Source organism: Pyrenophora tritici-repentis, chromosome 7 (assembly GCF_003171515.1).
Source record: "Pyrenophora tritici-repentis strain M4 chromosome 7, whole genome shotgun sequence".
Taxonomy (NCBI): domain Eukaryota; kingdom Fungi; phylum Ascomycota; class Dothideomycetes; order Pleosporales; family Pleosporaceae; genus Pyrenophora; species Pyrenophora tritici-repentis.
In genome coordinates, this window is record NC_089396.1 from 1,233,258 (window position 1) to 1,250,921 (window position 17,664).

At 50.6% G+C, this 17,664-nt stretch overlaps 9 protein-coding genes across 9 annotated transcripts; 6 read left to right on the forward strand and 3 right to left on the reverse strand.

The window, feature by feature from the left end:
• Positions 1–584: 584 nt before the first annotated feature.
• On the forward strand, positions 585–1,985 carry PtrM4_128880 (F-box multi-domain protein; the record flags this gene model as incomplete). Its single annotated transcript, XM_001939919.1, has 1 exon — positions 585–1,985. The coding sequence occupies one exon, from the start codon at positions 585–587 to the stop codon at positions 1,983–1,985; it is 1,401 nt and encodes a 466-aa protein (XP_001939954.1).
• A 260-nt stretch (positions 1,986–2,245) lies between these two features.
• Positions 2,246–3,770, forward strand: PtrM4_128890 (GTPase-activating protein that regulates ARFs (ADP-ribosylation factors); the record flags this gene model as incomplete). Its single annotated transcript, XM_001939920.1, has 4 exons — positions 2,246–2,287; positions 2,415–2,483; positions 2,556–3,320; positions 3,372–3,770. The coding sequence occupies 4 exons, from the start codon at positions 2,246–2,248 to the stop codon at positions 3,768–3,770; spliced, it is 1,275 nt and encodes a 424-aa protein (XP_001939955.1).
• A 1,113-nt stretch (positions 3,771–4,883) lies between these two features.
• PtrM4_128900 (uncharacterized protein) lies at positions 4,884–5,281 on the forward strand (the record flags this gene model as incomplete). The annotated part of the gene is made up of 2 exons (XM_066108900.1): positions 4,884–5,166; positions 5,232–5,281. The coding sequence occupies 2 exons, from the start codon at positions 4,884–4,886 to the stop codon at positions 5,279–5,281; spliced, it is 333 nt and encodes a 110-aa protein (XP_065960892.1).
• Positions 5,282–7,221: 1,940 nt separating this feature from the next.
• On the reverse strand, positions 7,222–9,848 carry PtrM4_128910 (stress activated MAP kinase interacting protein Sin1; the record flags this gene model as incomplete). The annotated part of the gene is made up of 3 exons (XM_001939922.1): positions 7,222–9,325; positions 9,371–9,766; positions 9,826–9,848. 3 exons carry the CDS (start codon positions 9,846–9,848, stop codon positions 7,222–7,224), a joined length of 2,523 nt encoding a protein of 840 aa, XP_001939957.1.
• A 497-nt stretch (positions 9,849–10,345) lies between these two features.
• On the forward strand, positions 10,346–11,347 carry PtrM4_128920 (uncharacterized protein; the record flags this gene model as incomplete). The annotated part of the gene is made up of 1 exon (XM_001939923.2): positions 10,346–11,347. One exon carries the CDS (start codon positions 10,346–10,348, stop codon positions 11,345–11,347), a length of 1,002 nt encoding a protein of 333 aa, XP_001939958.2.
• A 381-nt stretch (positions 11,348–11,728) lies between these two features.
• PtrM4_128930 (uncharacterized protein) lies at positions 11,729–13,357 on the reverse strand (the record flags this gene model as incomplete). The annotated part of the gene is made up of 6 exons (XM_001939924.1): positions 11,729–12,135; positions 12,192–12,348; positions 12,404–12,701; positions 12,793–13,063; positions 13,124–13,211; positions 13,280–13,357. The coding sequence occupies 6 exons, from the start codon at positions 13,355–13,357 to the stop codon at positions 11,729–11,731; spliced, it is 1,299 nt and encodes a 432-aa protein (XP_001939959.1).
• Positions 13,358–14,886: 1,529 nt separating this feature from the next.
• PtrM4_128940 (zinc finger containing protein) lies at positions 14,887–15,890 on the reverse strand (the record flags this gene model as incomplete). The annotated part of the gene is made up of 2 exons (XM_066108901.1): positions 14,887–14,891; positions 14,984–15,890. 2 exons carry the CDS (start codon positions 15,888–15,890, stop codon positions 14,887–14,889), a joined length of 912 nt encoding a protein of 303 aa, XP_065960893.1.
• A 338-nt stretch (positions 15,891–16,228) lies between these two features.
• On the forward strand, positions 16,229–16,551 carry PtrM4_128950 (uncharacterized protein; the record flags this gene model as incomplete). Its single annotated transcript, XM_066108902.1, has 2 exons — positions 16,229–16,427; positions 16,475–16,551. 2 exons carry the CDS (start codon positions 16,229–16,231, stop codon positions 16,549–16,551), a joined length of 276 nt encoding a protein of 91 aa, XP_065960894.1.
• A 12-nt stretch (positions 16,552–16,563) lies between these two features.
• On the forward strand, positions 16,564–17,516 carry PtrM4_128960 (PlsC, 1-acyl-sn-glycerol-3-phosphate acyltransferase; the record flags this gene model as incomplete). The annotated part of the gene is made up of 2 exons (XM_001939926.2): positions 16,564–16,667; positions 16,715–17,516. The coding sequence occupies 2 exons, from the start codon at positions 16,564–16,566 to the stop codon at positions 17,514–17,516; spliced, it is 906 nt and encodes a 301-aa protein (XP_001939961.2).
• Between the last annotated feature and the right edge of the window lie 148 nt (positions 17,517–17,664).

Genomic DNA, 17,664 nt, shown 5'->3' on the forward strand with positions numbered 1-17,664 from the left:
CTGCCTCCGGGCACCAACAAGATGAAAATCGTCGGGTTTGGATATATTCTTAATTGCGCCATCATCCATGTACTATATTTCTCTCTCTTTTTTTAACCGGATTTCCTTGTGTGACAATGTATATACCATATTTAGGGTGGGTAAGATGATATGAAATTTTGCCATATGGCTAGGGCAAGAAGGGAAAGCCGAGACACATGCCGGCGTGAGTGTGTGAGAAGAAAGGAGAGAAAGATTTTCTTGCAACCAAAGAAGATGGTTGGATTGGAAAGAGACGGGACTGTTGCGCGTATGCGAGCATACGTTGTAGCTGCATCATCATCTCTCTAAAATTGAAAGCAAAGATTACCGTTTGGTTTACTATTTTGCATTTGCTCTATCTGAATGACGTGATTTGCTGTTACTACCATCTTGTCAAGATGGAGATAAGTTTACGATTGAGTGGGTTCCTGTCGCAATTTACGTGACTGCTCCCTGTGTTCTAAGGTTGTAGTGGCCGTGACTTACGGTGCCAAGACGCTAGCATCGCTCCCTCTTTGTTGCCCGTGCCGCTGCCTTCTCATCTTGTTACCATCTGCATAGACATGGACAATCTTCCCAACGAACTGCTTCTCGAGATCTTCAATCACCTAAGCTCCGAGGACAAATCTGATATCCTATCCGTCAGTGTCGTTAATCGCCGGTTTCATGGCCTTGCAAACGACGTCCTCTACAATAGCTACTCACTAGCTCAAGGAGATGCAGCACTTTTCATCTCTGCTATTGCATCGAAACCTCAACTTGCAAAGTGTGTTCGGCAGGTCAATTGGGATTGCCGGCCCAGAAGCAACTTTGCCCTGGTCATTAATGACGCCTTTTTCTTTCTCCGACCCTTTTCGGCCGCAGAAGGTCGTCATATCAAGGAAACACTGGGTATACGGGGCTCGCTTTACACGGAAGATTTGAATAGGCGTTGCCATGAACTTGGACCCGAATCATATCTTTACACGTTCTTGTCATTTACCCCTAGAGTAAGCACACTCAATGTGGTCGCACCCTCGCAGTGGGATCGTCATAAGATATGGTTCAAGCCAGCCCTCGATTCTCAAATGTTCGCCCATTTACACACAGCAAGCATAATTGGCCCAATGCGTATCCACAGTGTTCTCCCGTTGTTCCTGGTTCCCTCGTTGCGAACTTTAACCTTGAATGATGTGGTATCTCATCGCAATCATGCCAGAGCAGGTGCGCAGGACGAATGGAGCACAAACAGCGAGGTTTATGAACGATTAGAAAGAGAAGGATCCTGGATCAAGAACTTTTATTTGACAAACTGCAACGAACCCGTCTCTACGATTGACAGAATAATGGGGATATTCAGAAACCTCCAAATATTGGAAATTGAGCAATACGGGGGCGTCAGTTGGCATTACCCAGAACTGGATCTGCAGAAGCTGTTGCAATCTTTTGGGCAGCAGCGTAAATCACTTACATCGCTCTCCGTTGCTACCAGCAATGTAGCACTGGACCCATGCGCTTTGGAGTGGCTGCAAGTTCTCACACACGTCGAGAGCCTCTCGCTCAACCTGTCAGCCGAAACCAGAGAGGAAGATGAAAACATCAGCAACAAGATATCATCAGGCTTTTCGGACTGGCTGCCTAGGAACCTCAAACACCTCCGTCTCATCGTCAACGACCTTTCATTGCTTGGAAGGGATAGTCTATCCACAGGACCCTCAGAAGATACTGTAGACGCATTATTTGCCTTTTCAAAGAATGTAAAGGAGGTTTTACCTGACTTGCGCACGCTGGCTGTGGATGAGTGGGATGAGATGCTGGGCACGTTTGCATGCCAGACTGATTTTAAGCTGCTGCAGCAAGAATTTGCGCGCAAGGGGGTGCATCTGCTGGCGAGACCAAGGATCGCAGATGGACCGTATTTGTCCGATTCGGAAGATGTAGAGGAGGGGTGGGTTTGGGTGACGTGGATGGCACTTGAGGCGTAGACGAACATGTTAGAAGGAATAAGTCTTTTTCTCTCGTGCACATTATTATCCTCTACCGTAGGTCGGGGTTGTTCAATTCATGAAAGATGTGTAGATGGCATCCCTGTCGATAGCTGGAGTTGAGGCTCAACTACACGCGCCACGCGTTGCGACCTAGGCCCACAAATGCCCTGGTTCTCGACCGCCGACATCACTCTCCTACCTTTGCACCCTTGAGCCGCTCTCGCCTTTTATTTTGCATAGCATCTCAGTCGCGCACGATGAGTAAGATGTGGGAGGTAGATCCGGAGACGCGGAGCAAGGTACGTTGCTTCTTCTCCTGCGTCGTGGTGGGGGGTGCTAGGGGTCAATTGCGGACTGAGGCCAGCACAGGCAATAAGTCCAAGATACGTAATTGACAAAGGCTAATTCTGTATTCTGTATACGCAGTTGTTGGAAATACAAAAGACAAACGAAAACAACAAGTGCATCGACTGCAATGCGCCGAGTCCACAATGGGTACGCAACTGCCCTTCCTCTACGCGCCTACACGCCACAGCCTGCTACACTTGCTAAGACACAGTACACTAGGCCTCTCCCAAGCTGGGCATCTTCATGTGTCTTTCTTGTTCTGGAGTGCACCGCGGTCTTGGTGTTCACATCTCCTTCATCCGCAGCATAACCATGGATGCCTTCAAAGGGTCGGAACTAGTGCGCATGGCTGCCGGTGGCAACAAGCCCTATCAGGATTTTTTCAATTCACACGAGTCCAACACGAAAGAAGGACGGACGTTTGAGGCTTCGTCTATACAAGAACGATACGATTCCGAGGCGGGCGACGAGTGGAAAGAGCGGCTAAGCTGCAAGGTCGAGGACAGGGAGTTTGACAAGAGCAACCTGCCCAAGCGGTTACCGAAAAAAGACAATGCCTCTGCAGCGGGAGTTGGTGCGCCGTTGAGTGGACGGGCAAGCGCAGCAGGAAGCAGAAGTCAGACACCGCTGGGCAAGACGCGAAGCAACGATGCAGCTTTCCAGCGGTCCGGCTCGCCCGCTCTCGGAACCAACGCCATGTCATCACAGAAGACCAAGAATGAAGCCTACTTCGCCAAGATGGGCCAGGAGAATGCAAACAGACCAGAGGGTGTTGCGCCCAACCAGGGCGGCAAATACGGCGGCTTCGGCAGCGAGCCGGATGCGTGGAAGAAGGATGATGAGCCGGGTGCGCCGCCTGCGCTTGATGATTTCCAGAAAGACCCCGTGGCCGCCCTTACCAAGGGCTTTGGCTGGTTAGGTGCGAGCGTGAGCAAGGTGGGAAAGACGGGCTACGAGGGCTGGGTAAAGCCCGGCATGGCAAAGGTAACATATCCATCTAACGGGTACATTGTTCAACTAACAACCTCTGTGTAGCTCGCTGAAGCAGACCTCGCAGCCCAAGCACGCACAACCGCGGGCACCCTAGGCCAAACCCTGCAATCCGGCGTCGCAACCGCAAACACGCAATTCACCCGCTTCGTCGAAGGCGACACGGCTGCCTCGTCATCATCGGCACGCCGTGGCACCGCCAGCGCCGAGCCCGAACGCAAAGACTTTTGGGAAAGCTTCGGTGCGGCGCCAAAGGGGCCGGCCAAGGATAAGCAGGACTTTTGGGATGAGTTTTCTACCGCGGGTGAGGCCAGGGCTAGTGGGGGTATGGAGAGGAAGAAGCCAAGTGGAATTGGCACGAGCGCTGTTAAGAAGGGAAGTGCGGGTGGTAGTAGTGGCATAGGTGGAGGGGGAAAGAAGGATGATGAGTGGGGGGAGTGGTAAGTAGGCCGGGTCAAGGGCTCCAGATGGTGGACTTTGGATGTAATCGGCGTTTGTTGGCTTGGAAGATGATGAGGTTAGAATTTACTTTTCTGACGTGAATCATGGTAATGAGGCTACCAAAAAAAATAAGGAGAGAGGATGGCATGATTTCTGTATCATGGTGGGGTTCTCTGACGTCTCTGTTCTACATATCATCCTTTTCTTGTTTCCTGCGAAGATAATAGAGCAATTTTTGTTACAGTGGATTTTGAGACGCTGTAGCGACACTGGTACCATGGTACAGTTCGACCTGAGGCACCACCCCAAGAAAAATACCGCATCCAAATGTCCTCAAATGATTACATTGACACAGAAAATTCGCCATCCAAGAGACCCCCTAGCCCGAGAAGCTGTTGCCTTACACCCTTGTTTTCATAGTGAGGTGTTCTTTCTTCCCACAGCCCCACATCGCAGGTCATATGACACTCAGCTCAATCATTCACTAAAACTTCTTTGTATAGCCTGAATTTTCTCCACAAATACTGCAGTTGGAACGTCATGTACTCTCTGGCCCTCATTGTTCGCTTGTCTCTCCCTCTTTCTCCGATGACGACCAGTGACGCTTCTCGATTTATTTAACAATTCGATGCCAATTGTAATGAGCACGTAAAAGGACTATCTTCATGTCGGATATATAATTCGATATCCATGGCTGTCTTCTGTGGCATAATTTGGTTAATACACGATACTCTGTTTAGCATATGATACCTCCACGCATCAATGTGATGTCAGCGCTGAAGAGTCAATGGAAGGGAACACTTCCAGGTAATGATCAGATGAAAGGTGGCTCGGAGATGGCGGGTCTAGGGGTTGTTTCTGTGGGCCAGGGTCAAAAGTGGAAGTTGCCATCTCCGCTAGCTACAGTGATGTAGTCGACAAAATGGCAACCTGGGCATAGCCACCGTTGTCCTCTCGTTATTTGATGCGAATAAAAGCCTCTCCAAACCCGTAGCATCTCCATCTCCCACACTTCCTACCACAATTGCAATTCTTCGTGGGTAAGCCAGTGTCTATTCATACCTTGTACAAAACGAGCTGATTCTTTCTAGACAAATACAAACGAGGCTTTTCAACATGACTCGCCTCATTACCCTCATCTCGAGCACACTGCTCGCCAACATGGCTTTACTGTCCAATGCCAGATACCTGATCCTGCCTCCCAACTCGACGCACCAAGCTGCACCACTCGTCGAGTCAACCAATGTGACCGACGTTGGCCCTACCACGCACACCAATAATAAACGTTACGACCCCGATGAAGCGGACGACGACTGGGGCGGCTTTCATAAGAATGTGTGGATGGGTCACCCTTGGCTAAGGCATCCCGTGTGCTATGAATGCTACACCCAGGGCATCAGTCCGGAAACTCATGGAAATCACGATTATTCAATGGGCTGCTCGTTTACAAAAATGACTCCCCAGCTCTGTGGACCCCTTGTATACAAGTTCCGCGAGCCGGAATTGCCGCCTGATCCCACGTATCCAGACCCGCGGGGTCGTTTCCCGAAATTGGATATTGACCTTCACCGACATTCGAAAAAGGAGGACACCGACAAAGACACCAAAATCGACACCAACAGTAACAATGAAGAGAAGACGGCAGCGCTCACGGACCCCCATTCACCAGAACCTATGACCACCACCACCCGTCACCTCTCACCCCGCCAGTACAGGGACCCCCAAACGCTCGGCCTCGACGACCACTGGTTGGCGGCAATATTTGACGATCATTGGAAGGATCTGCGCTGGGTCACGTTTGTACACCCATTTATCCCCGACCTCGAAGTGTGCGGCGTAGCCCATTGGCACGACCAGTTGACGCTGAGCTTAGATTGGATAACGATTCGCCAAGTCTCAACCGACTTTACTAGATGTGACCGTGCAGAGAATACTATTGATATTGGGCCCCCGAGATCAGGAAAGCCTCTTCGGGGTTTTTATAAGCCCCCGCCTCCTCAGGAAGGGACACACTGGCAGCCTTATGGTCCTCCGCCTAATCCAAATGCTTGGCCCTAGGTGTGAAATTTTGGAGAACCAAAACTCGATCTGCATTGATATTGGGGGTGTGTTCGTTGGGGTGACTGAAGAGATGCACTTGTAGAAACCATGTTGCTAAAGGCTTTGCCCCATTGATTATTGAGGCACAAAACACACGGTACAAACGCTTATGTGTGTGTTTCGAGTAATCCGTGTGATCTAAATGAGCTGTTTTAAATCTAAGCAGTGCCCCTACATGCACAACGTCCAAACCTAGAGTCTCTTAGTTGGGACTAACGTAACGGGTAAAAAGGTATAAATACCCACCCCTTCTCTTCTCTTTGCTTCCTTCTACTCACTTCGACCTCCCACCCTCTTCCCTTATTAAAACAAAACCACACATCCACGAATACCATGTACGACACTCGTGCCAAAAGCTCTTCAATATCTAGTCGCAAACATAAAAAACCGCCACAACATGGCCCGATGTCTTTCGGTCATGCGTGCCAGAATCTAAATCATGTGGACAAAAAACGAGATACCCAAGCTCATGAGTACAGCACACTAGAATGCACGATATATAAACTGTCTTTTCTTCTTCTTCTTCTTCTTCTTCTTCTTCTTCTTCTTCTTCTTCCATTATTTTTGTAATCACCTACTTCCCGATATATATCTTTTACTTTCTTCCGGTTTTATTTAACATCACCTAAGAAGTTGGTATGTATGAAGCACCACAAAAGCAGAACTATGACGTCCCGAAGGTTCGAAATTCGAAATATCCTAGCAGAAAACCTGCGTTTATAGTTCTTAGTACCTCCTCCTGCTATTCTTTTATTTTCTGTACGCAAAGGAGGTATGGAATTATAAGGGTAGATAACTTTAAATCTGGTTTACACAAAAACACCTCTAGAATCCCGCTCATTTTTGAGACTACATGTCATCCCATCGTCTTGCTGTTGAACCTCTAAAGAGTAAAGAGCACTAAGATCGTTTACATATCTTCTTTGTGTTGGGAAGGACAAATTATTAGGAAAGCTGTCAAGGAAGAGGCATGACTTGTTGCCGTGCGTTTCTATCAGAAACGAGGAAGGTGCCCCTAGCAGAAAATATAAATGATAAGACTAAACAGCATATCATGTGTGACTAAAAATTCTTGCTGGATCATTAGGAACTTCAAGTTTGTAGGTGAGGAGTTCTATGAGAATAAGGTACAGGCAGCTACACCAGCCCCTCAAACAAAACACGTGAAGTTGCAATGAACCATAAGATCGTCTCATTCAGTATTCAATGAACACAACGTATACGTCCCAAGTATCAGCCACCCAGAATCGACGAGTCGCCGCTCGCCATCGCCCAGAAGCAGCCAAAACGCCATACTATAACAGCCCATTATAATCGCCGCACCAAACACTCGCACCCAAGAACTTAACGCCATCTAGACAATCCCCTCCTGGAACCTCTCCACCCCCCTTTTAATCTCCCTTACGATTTCAACCGCCTCATTCGTAGCCTGCGCCTCAAAATCATATCGCTTCGTCTCCCTCTCCTTGAAGACGATAACGCGGAACATCTTCGGGTGCTTCTTGCTAACCTTGCTGCCAATGACACTGCTAAAATGCACGGTTGTGGTTTTTCCCTGGCCCTCGACACCAAAGCCACCACGAGCACCGGTTTTGGACTCACCGGGCATGATATGCATATACTCGTTGTCGAGAGCGAGGATACGGGATGTTGAGGAAGCAAATGACATTGGTTGTTTGCGTAGAACGAGGTAGCGGCGGTAGTAGTTTGTTGCTGTGAGAGATAAGGCGCCTGAATCGCCGGTCCTTGCGAGTGGGTGGATTAGGCCTTGGCCGGAGACAGCAGCAGCGGTACGATCACCCTTCTTTGTCTTCTTTGGCGCTCCTCCCGTGCTGATGATGAGTGGGGCGTTGGGTGATGATGAGCCTGGTGATCCAGCCAGGCCAAATACCCCATCACCGACGTACCGGCGACGCACCAGATCAAGATCCATGCGCGTATCCAGTGCTTCTACCGTACGATCTGGTGGCGCTACGGTGGTGCTACCGGATACCTTGAGGATGTAGAGTGCTTTATCGAGCCGTAAGTCGTGGCAGACTTGGTCGAACAGATCAGCAATGTACGTATCAGTCGTGCAAGGTAGTGAAAAGTGTTTGGTGTGAAAGTTTTCGTCGGTGTAATGTATATTGACCGTCCTTGGGGCTCCAGTACGACTTGCAGCATGCGATTGGGGCACCTTTGGAACGTCGGCGAGGTTGCTTGTGTCTTTACGCGTCGCCGTTGGCGCGAACGAGGGCCCAGTAATCGGATTTCTAAAACTCTTCGCACGACTGGGAAGGGGTTTCACGGGTTTCTTCTCTTCCTTTTCGGTAGGCCCGTCTTGTGACACGGCCGCACTGGCTGCTTCTTCGCTGTAGATTGGCGTAAGCTTCTCGTTCTCGACAAACTCTCGTTGAGTGGCCTCGACAAGCGCGAACTCATCCCATGGCTTTTCTCGTGCACGAGGTCTCATTCCACGAGCATTGTTGGATGCAAAGTCCTTCAACGACTTGTTTCTTGTGAGAGGTGGAAACTCGTCGTCGACTTCGCCATCGTCATACATGCGCATGACCCAGCGGTTTACATTAATCTGTTCGGGAGTTAGTGGCGGCTCTAGCTTCTCCTCTTGATATCGATGCAGGGCGTATCCGATGGCTTCAGCCACAGAAGGTCCTTCGCCTTTATCATTGAACTTCCTGATGAGAAGCTCAATGGGTTTCGAGGGCTTTGCAGAGAATGGGCAGTACAACTTGATATATAGAGGATTTTGCTGGGCTTCACTAGCTGCATTCCACATGGCAAAGCGTTGCAGTGGATTCGATGGCTTCTGTTCCTTGGCCCGGAGAGCCTGAGTCAAGGCGCTCACTGGCAGCACGAAACTAATCGGGCGCGGTGGGGGGAGAGCTTGGAGAGTTGGCAGGATTGATTCCTTTCTCTTCTTTGGTGAGCTTTGGAAGGGGGTCATGCCCGGCATGGTGGGAAGATGTCCTCCAGCTGGAGACGAGTCCAAGGGGTCGCCTGCACCTATAAGAGAAGCACTGTCGTCAGAACCAGAAAACTCGGATGTTAGAGAATCGTCAGACTCGTTGCCTTCTTCGTTCAAGGCTTCCAGTCGTGCGCGTGTTTTACCAGCTTCTTCTCCGTCCTCTTCTATCCGTTGCGAAAGCAACTGATTTGCACCGGCAGCTTTTCGAGGATTGACCCGTCTTTTCTTGAAGGATGAGCTGTCAAATTCATTCTCAGAGGACATCTCACTGCCGGTAATGGTGTCTCTTCGTGGTCTTGCTTTTGATGTTTCCACCGTACCCAGGGATGCTCTACGCAGCATGGGTTCGCGTGGCCGTGACGGAGATGTGACCAAAAGTGAGGGTCCTTGTCCAACTTCGGCGAGTTCTCTTCGCAGAGCGGAGCCAGGTATGGGTGAAGAGCCAGAGCGGGTGCGTAGTGGCATCTTGGTGAACTTGATCTGATTGGCGGGTCTGGTATCTGTTAGTCCAATCTTTGGGCGCATGGCGAATGACTACCTGTGCGAATCGTCATCTTCGTCGCTCTCATCGCTGAGGTCACTGCTGTCATCCTCTTCTAATTGCTCCTTCCTCCGCCTGCGCTTCGCATTCAACGTAGGTCCCACCGTGTCATTGCTTCCCCCTCCAGTCACCATTCCGCCTTCCTCTTCATCGTCCCCAAAACCTTCGGGCGACTTCAGACCAGCCGATCGGGGAGCCTGGAAGTATTCCGAGGTAATGGCGGTGGGGATGGGCGGAGAGTACGTGCGCTTGATGTCAGAGGCATTGGGAACCCAACCAGCAGCGCGAAATGCAGGGTTGTTCAGCACACTCGCGTCGACGTTGATTAGTCGTTCGCCGACACCGTCTTTGATCGAGGAAAGGTAAGCGGTCCGTAGTTGATATAAGACGAAGCTGGGGGGTGAGTTAGTTGACTGGCGAATGCGAAGCGGAGGTGATGCGGGCTCACTCACTCTTCGTTCTGAAGGAGAGACATGGTGCAAGGATCAACCTATCATATTATTGTAATAGAAGGGAGTTGCCAGACCAGCTGAAGGGTATCATGAAGCCATAAGGGAAGCTGCAGTAAGCACAGTGAAGGCTGCGGGCAAGTGAATGGTGTAACTGGACCCTGGCTTGGCAATGGCGCGCGACAACAGTGATCTCATCGTCAACTTCAACTTTGTCTTTCGTTTCCCCAGGATCCACCACAACACCAACAACAACAACAACAACAACAAAATGAATCTTCTCGCCGATTATTCAGATTCTGAGTCGGACAGCGAGGCGCCCTCTGCACCAAAAATAGCCGCAAAGCCAGCACCGAAGCCCAGTTTCCAGAAAGTTGTCGACCGCTCGAATCCAGGCCGAATCAAGGTCAACCTCCCGGGCGCATCGCAGTCGCGACAAGACAAGGACGACATACAAGATGACGCGCCACCTGCGAAGAAGCCGCGCCTAGGTGGGCAGTCGTCTTTCGGTGGGTTCAACGCAATGCTGCCCGCGCCAAAGAAGCCAAACGTAAACGCGATATCAGCATCGGAAAGCGCAAAGACAGGAAGCAGAGGATTGGGCAAGGGGCTCGCTTCGGGTGTCAATCTCAAGACTGGCGCGGAACCTGCATTCAAGAGGGAACCAAGAGTCGAGACGGACGAATACGATGAAACTGGTAACCCGATCAAGAAGGAGCCTATGAAGAAGGAGGATTTCAGAGCCATGCTTAACCTGCCACCGCCTAAAACAGAAGTAAAGAAAGAAACTCAAGTGAAGGCGCCAGCCGAAAATACGCAGCCAACACCAGCGCCGCAACACGTGCCAAAGCCAGCCGCACCACGTTTCGTGCCCATGTCTGTTGGCAAAGGGAAGAAGAAGAAGCCCGTAGTTCCTCGTCCAACACCCAAATCAACCGACAGAACCAGCACACCCAGCACGAATGCGCAAGATTCCCAAGCACTACCTACTGCTACTGCACCGCGCAAGCCCAAAGTCTCACTCTTCGGCGTCTCAAATGAACCAGAACCTACAGTATCCAAAGCACCAACCGACACTCAATATCAGCCCCTCCTCTACGGCGCCGACGAAGAGCAAGCTCCAACCATACCTTCGGAACCCTTCCTAGACCACTCCGCATACACTACCACACAACCGACACCCACCCCGTCTGGCCCGTCAGATCTCACCAATATCGCCTCGGAACTCAACCTCACTCCCGCTGAGCGCCGTCAACTCTTCGGCAAACAGCGCCGTGACGCTCCGGACCTATCTTCGGCCCATATCGCAGAATTCAACACAGACGCCGAGTACGCGCACAACGAGAGATTGCGCCAACAGGGAGAGGCCGTGTCACACAACCCACTCAAGTCAATTACTGGAACAGGCAAGAATAGTCTGAGGAGTTTGGTCAATGTCGCCACCACACAGAAGGAGGCGCTCGAGGATCATTTCGCCGCTGGTCATCGGAATAAGAAGGAAGCGGGAAATAGGTATGGGTGGTGAAGACAAGTCTTCATCCAAGGCGGGACGCACATGGATGTAAAGCGGATTGTGAGGTGGTTTAGAGTAAAATTTACGTGCATTACATCTCTCTTTTGGAAACAACAGAACTCCAAGCCCACAAACACCGCAATCATCACCTGGCCTTCACTTTCTCCGTGCATCGTAATGAACAAGGCGCGGGAATCGGTACATGGTTAGTCTAACCATCTCTTGTGGAATGCTATAGGCATGTCTGGCGACTACAGTGGCCATTTTACACTAGTATGTCAAGTATTTCATGACACCCAGGTGCTATTTCAAATGGAATGGAAGCATCAAGCATGTGTGTCTGTGCAGCATCGTATCGATTTAGGCCAGGTGAATTACGAGTACAAAGCGCACTCACTTGATTTGGCAACCAGTCCCATCCGACTTTTGGACTTCCGGGAAGACAGTGTTAAAGCGATCAGGGAAGGATTGAACATATGCGCCCCACGACTGCTTACACTTGCTACATAGCTGTACACCTCCAAAAGCGTACGAGGTCTCGGCGCCGTATGTCTGACGCTGCTGGCAGTCTTCGCATGACTTCTCGCCGCTCGCGTCCAGGAATGCGCGGAGGCCACTGAACATCAGCTCATTGCTCCTTGCGGTTAGATCCTTGTAGCGCTCAATATCCTGGACGCTGCAGTTCTCAGCGTCGACTCGGTTCCAGAGCTTGAAGTGTTGGCGTGCTAGCTTCACCATGGTTTCTGTTTCTGGCCGGCCGATTGTGAGGCCTTCTTCGACGAAGCGGTAGCGTCGCATCACTGGAACAGGGAGAATTGATTAGTACTTCTCATGAAGAAATGATCATACGACGTACTCATATGGATAGGACCACCAAAGAAGCGTAAGAAGTTGATGACAACAAGGTGTTCCGGCTTTCCGGCCCATGCGACATCAAGAGCCCAAAGTAGCTCACGGCACTGATGGAAGGCCTGGACGCGAATGCTGGAGGGCACGTATGCGAATGTTGAGTGCTGGATATCATGTCAGCCTATATCCTATGCCAAGCTCTATCCAATAGCTACTTACGGTCTCCGCTTCAGTACGATGCTTGAAGAAAGCCACGCTGTCGTAGAGGGTTGCACCAAGCTCACATAGCGTCTCCATCTGCTTTTCAGTGTACCAGATACTATCGAGGTCGTTACAGGCGAGGGCAGCACCAAGCGTAAAGCGGATCAAAGCATCCGTGTCTCGCATGCGAAACCACTGGCTGGGTGACTTCGCAAGCGCGTTGACGTAGCTTCGAAATAGTAAACCATCGCGCCAGTTACTCGACTTGTCAGCAGTGATGAGTAGGAAGCAGCGAAACTCCCGTGCCATCTCGGTACTGTAAGAAAGAATTAGCACCTGTGTGTCTTGTATCTTTCGGAGTCCGTTTGGTAGCAAACGGAGTAGGCCATTCGACAAGGGATACTTACTGAATCCGAGTGCCTTGGAAAAGGTCTGCGAGAACAGCAGTGAGGTTGTAGCCAAGCAGTGTGTCGGTCTCTGCGACTCTGACTAATTCACCGTTGTACTCTGCAATGATGCCTATGACTATTATGCGCATAAAGGCTATATAGCGTTTCCAGTTAGTGTACTGCGGAATCACACAACGTGTGTATTCCCACGCGCATGCGTAAACTTCTTCCTTGACCCTCTGGGGAAGATCGATATGCTCCAAATCGTTTGCGATGTCGGTGGGGTAGTCTGAGAAGAAAGCAAATTCAATACGCATCCGGTGTGGTTACAAGTGGATGGGCAACTTACACCACTTTTCCTTCACAATCGGTACTGATTGTTCAAGGGTGATGCTGCCGGGATGCACTAAAAGCGATCCAGGATTCGAGGTGAGATCCTGTGCCAGGATTAGAATGTGAGCGATGGTTGACAGCCAGGCATGTTTAGCGACGTAAACAAACTTACAGTCGAGTCTTTGCCAAATGAGCGGTATAGGCGCAATGGGTACGCCCAAAGCTCTTGGTAGCGGGTCTTTCCAGACATGACTGGCTGGTAGGTCGTACGGAGAAGGGTGTGTCGAAAGTAACAGCCGCGTGCCGCGACGAAGAAGAATACAGGTGCAGTACAGAAAAAAAAAATCGAAATCTTAAGTGCTATGATGAGCGCGAGTGTGCAAACACCTGGAGCTTAGCCAGGCCCTGACATACATATACATATTCTCGTCAGTGTGTGAGTGAAGGTGAATCGCAAGGAATACAAAGCTGCTATTTATCAAATAGCAAGCACGGATAGCGGTGTAACAGTCCACACGCAAAAGGTGAAGGAACCCCATGTAGATTCCCGTCTTTTACATGTGCTATCTGACTGGTTGCACGAAATGGGAAGCTGTGAATATGTGCAGTACCTGGTCGCTCTTGCTGTAAACGTGAGACGTAAACACCAAGCTGCCTACTATGTCATTGTGTCCTGTTTCATACCACCAAAATAAGGAACATGGGCCATACCGGGTAGATTCATGATGAGATGATTTTGATATTTCTCAACAACCAAATTGTGAGGTGATTCTAAGGATCCGGCGAGGGTCTCGTTCAAGAGTTGCTAGCCTGTTTGGGGTACCCGTGCATGACAGTACTGCGCTGCACTTGAGACGTAGGACTACCAGGATCTATCAATCTTATTGATTTCTGTGTTGCTACGATCGGATTACAGAGTAGTTGCACTTTATTCCATGCGGCAATAAACTGGATTCAGCTCACCCAAGCTCAAGAAACTCGACATGGGACAAGTCCCACAGTTTCTGGAGGAGACTAAGGTTCCATGTGTTGATGATATCTATTGTCAGCTGCTGTGGGTGGTAGGATGACTAATACGTTTGCTTGACGCATTGTGATAGCTGGGCACAGCATGAGGATCTTTTTCATAAACTGACAGTAGGACGTCGTAAATGAAAGATTTCGACCGGTCATTATTCCATACATGGAATAGATGTGGTGGTAGAAGGTAATACGTATGTTGAACACGGAAGTGACTACGTTGTACTAGCGCAATGACGTAACCACAACCTTTCCAAACATGTCCGTTGAGAAATCAAAGAGGCTCTAACAGCATTATGTTTAACTGTATATTTCTAATTACTCCTACCACACCTTTTTTTCCAAACGTGGACTGAAAAGCACAGAACTACAGTTGATGTCCAAAATGACATTTACTTCAACGCATATGTTTCCCTAGCTTCTGGGGTATTACAAGCAGGGACTCTACGACTGGTGCCTCTTTAGAATATATATCCTTCTCACGCCGATGGTATCGTGCACTGCTTGGTAGATATAAAAGAACAAACTCCTGTTCAATATTCTCGAAGAAAATGTGCGATGGAACTCCAAATGTCTGTGCTGGTGTGCTTCCACTGTTAGTAAGATTTCAACAGACCTTTTTTTCTTCCCACGACCGGCACACCGCCGTCCTATATCATTCACCAACAATGACACATTGTTTGATTCTATACTTGAAACGCCACACCATCTTTCTTAATCACAGCCTTGCCTCCACTTGCAAACCCTGTCCCTTCACTCTTAATCTCTACCAGTCCTGGCTTCGGCGCTCTCTCCTTGTCCTTCTTCTTCTTCTTCTCTTCTTTCGCCTCCAGTGCTGTCGCAAGGTCTGCATCACAGACATAACAATGTATCGTTTCGGGCTCAGGACCATGGTCGTGTGCATCGCGGTGATGTCGATGCTCGGGCTTGAGAAACTTGTCGACGCACGGTTTGCAGAGGACGTGGCCGCAAGGAATGGCGAGCATAGCTTTTGAGCTGTTGGATAGCGATTTCTGGCAAGCTGGACACGTGCGGATAGATTTGCCAGTCTCTTGTGACTTTTCTTCGTGGAAATTGACGCTGGTGAGGCCCTTGAGGGATAGGCCGTGCGGATGATCTGGATCGCTGCACGGGCAAATAGGCGTTTGCTTTGCCTTTTCGGCGTTTTTGTGGTGTTGATCTGGTGTCTCGCCTGGGACCCAGAAACTTGGTAGATGGCCTTTTGCAGCTTTGCGCTCTTCATCTAGTGTTCGTTTTGCCTTGGTTCTTTCTTCGGTCGCGATGCGCTTGAGTTCCTCCTCGTCGATTTCGAACTTGCGCTTCGTGCCTCTACCCTCTCCGGCTTTCGCATCCTGCTCTTCTTCTACCATGATTTTGCCGTCCTGCCTCCCCACGACTCGTGCGGATGCGCCGGACTTGACTGAAAGTCCCATTTGCACAGCTTCGAACTCTTCTACTGCTCGCAATCGCGCCTCCTCCTCTTCACGTGACTTTTGGTCTTCATCATCCAGCTTTTGCCGTTCATTGACCTTTTCCAGCCGCTTCATCTCTTTCCGTTGAGCCAAAAGATTTGTCATGGCGCACTCCCGACAGAACAAATCGCCTGATGGACAGCATACTGGATCTACTGAGGGAAGGAGACATAGCTGGCAGGAGCCAAAGGGAAGGAAGGAATCACGATTGAGGCGCGTTGCTTGCGAACCCCATCTATCCTTCAGCGCGTTTCGCTCGTATGAGGTGAAGATTGTCTTTGGGGGCGGCATGACGAAAATGGGTTACGCGGGTGAAGCAAGCGTGATAGTTGGACAGCTTGAGATTAATTTGGGCAACAGCGCCAAGACTTATTAGCTCCAGATAATGATGGGAATTGACAGATGCAGATGCGATAGTTGATGGTAAAGTAAACAAAGTCGCGTACAGCACAAGGTATGTGGACTCAGACTGGAAGAGCCAGCCACTCGCGGCACGTGGAGGCCGGACAGGCGCTGATCCCTGTCGTCAAAATTCCGGTGCCTGGCCGTGACGTCGGCCGCGGCTTGTCCCTCGGTCAGCTGTTGGGAGCGAAAACTTCAATGTACCTCTTTAATCAACGACGCCACCAATGCGACCAGAGGAGCAGCCGGAGGCTCCCAGCGGCCCATGGCGCGCTGCGTCTGCCATTACAATGGGCGCCGTCGGCCTTTTGTGCAAAGGATTCCTCAATGGACTGAGCAAGGTGGAGACGCATGGCATGGACGGCTTTTTGAAGCTGCTGGATGAGCGCGAGGATCCCGAACGGAGGGAGAGAGGCCTAATTACTGGTATGCGACAATGACGGTGGTTGTATGATTAATTCTAACGCTTGCAGTCTCAAACCACATCTCCGTGTACGTACGTTCGCCACGCGGTCGCTCTCACCATGTCATGTCAGGGCTAGGCTTATAGGATTTGGACAGAATGGATGACCCGATACTATGGGGCATACTCCCCCTCCCGTACATATTTAGCCCAGATAATCTACGTTGGGGACTGGGCAGCTATGATTTGTGCTTCACCAACAAGTACGTCAGCCTTTTGTATGCATATGGCAAGACTAACAGCAAGACAGAGGACTATCGACCTTCTTCACCTTTGGACAGGTTCTCCCCACACATCGCTCGGCGCATTCAAACTTCGGTGGCCTCTTCCAGCCCACCATCACGGAAGCGATCCGGCTCCTTTCGCGAGGGCCATTCATGCACGAACAGGACCCTCCTACGAAGCCGGCTACATCAGTCAAGAGCCCAGATGTCATCGATCCCTTTAGTGGCGGGCACCTTAGTTTCTCCACAAACGGCCAGGATACATTCCCAGCACCGTCGGCATACCGCAGTCGCCGGCACGCGTGGGTCCATATCTTCCCAGAAGGCATGATCCACCAGAGTGAGCAGAGGATCATGCGCTACTTCAAATGGGGTGTGTCGCGGCTCATACTAGAGAGCGAGCCAATGCCGGACATCGTACCCATCTTCATCGAGGGCTTCGACAACATCATGCACGAGACGCGCACATTCCCCCGCTTCATACCTCGGCCATTTCAGAACGTGCGCGTGACGTTTGGCGAGAAGCTGGATGCCGACGAGGTGTTTGGCGACCTGCGGGCTCGATGGAAGCAGATGCGGGCCAGGGAGGAGAAGCGCAGTGGCCCGCTGGACATGGGTGTGCTGAACGATGCGCTGAAGTACTCAGACGAGGCTGTCAGCTTACGCAAGGAGTGTACGCGACGGATACGGCAGGCAGTCTTGGACGTGAGGCGGCAGCGCGGCTACCCCGAAGACGACCCAAAGAACAGCCTCGCGTCGACTTGGCTACGGGAAGGGCCTCATCGCGAGGGGCGCAAAGAGGATGCCAGCATCACAAAGGATACATAGAGTGACGCCTCGTCTTGTCAGAAAAGCGCGGCAGAGTGTCAGATTAGATCAAGTAATTACACCATCAGCGACTCCTGATTCTGTGCGCCGATCAACCACAGCCAGCCAGGCACCGCAAGGCGCCACTGGGCGGGTTTCGTCATTTGCG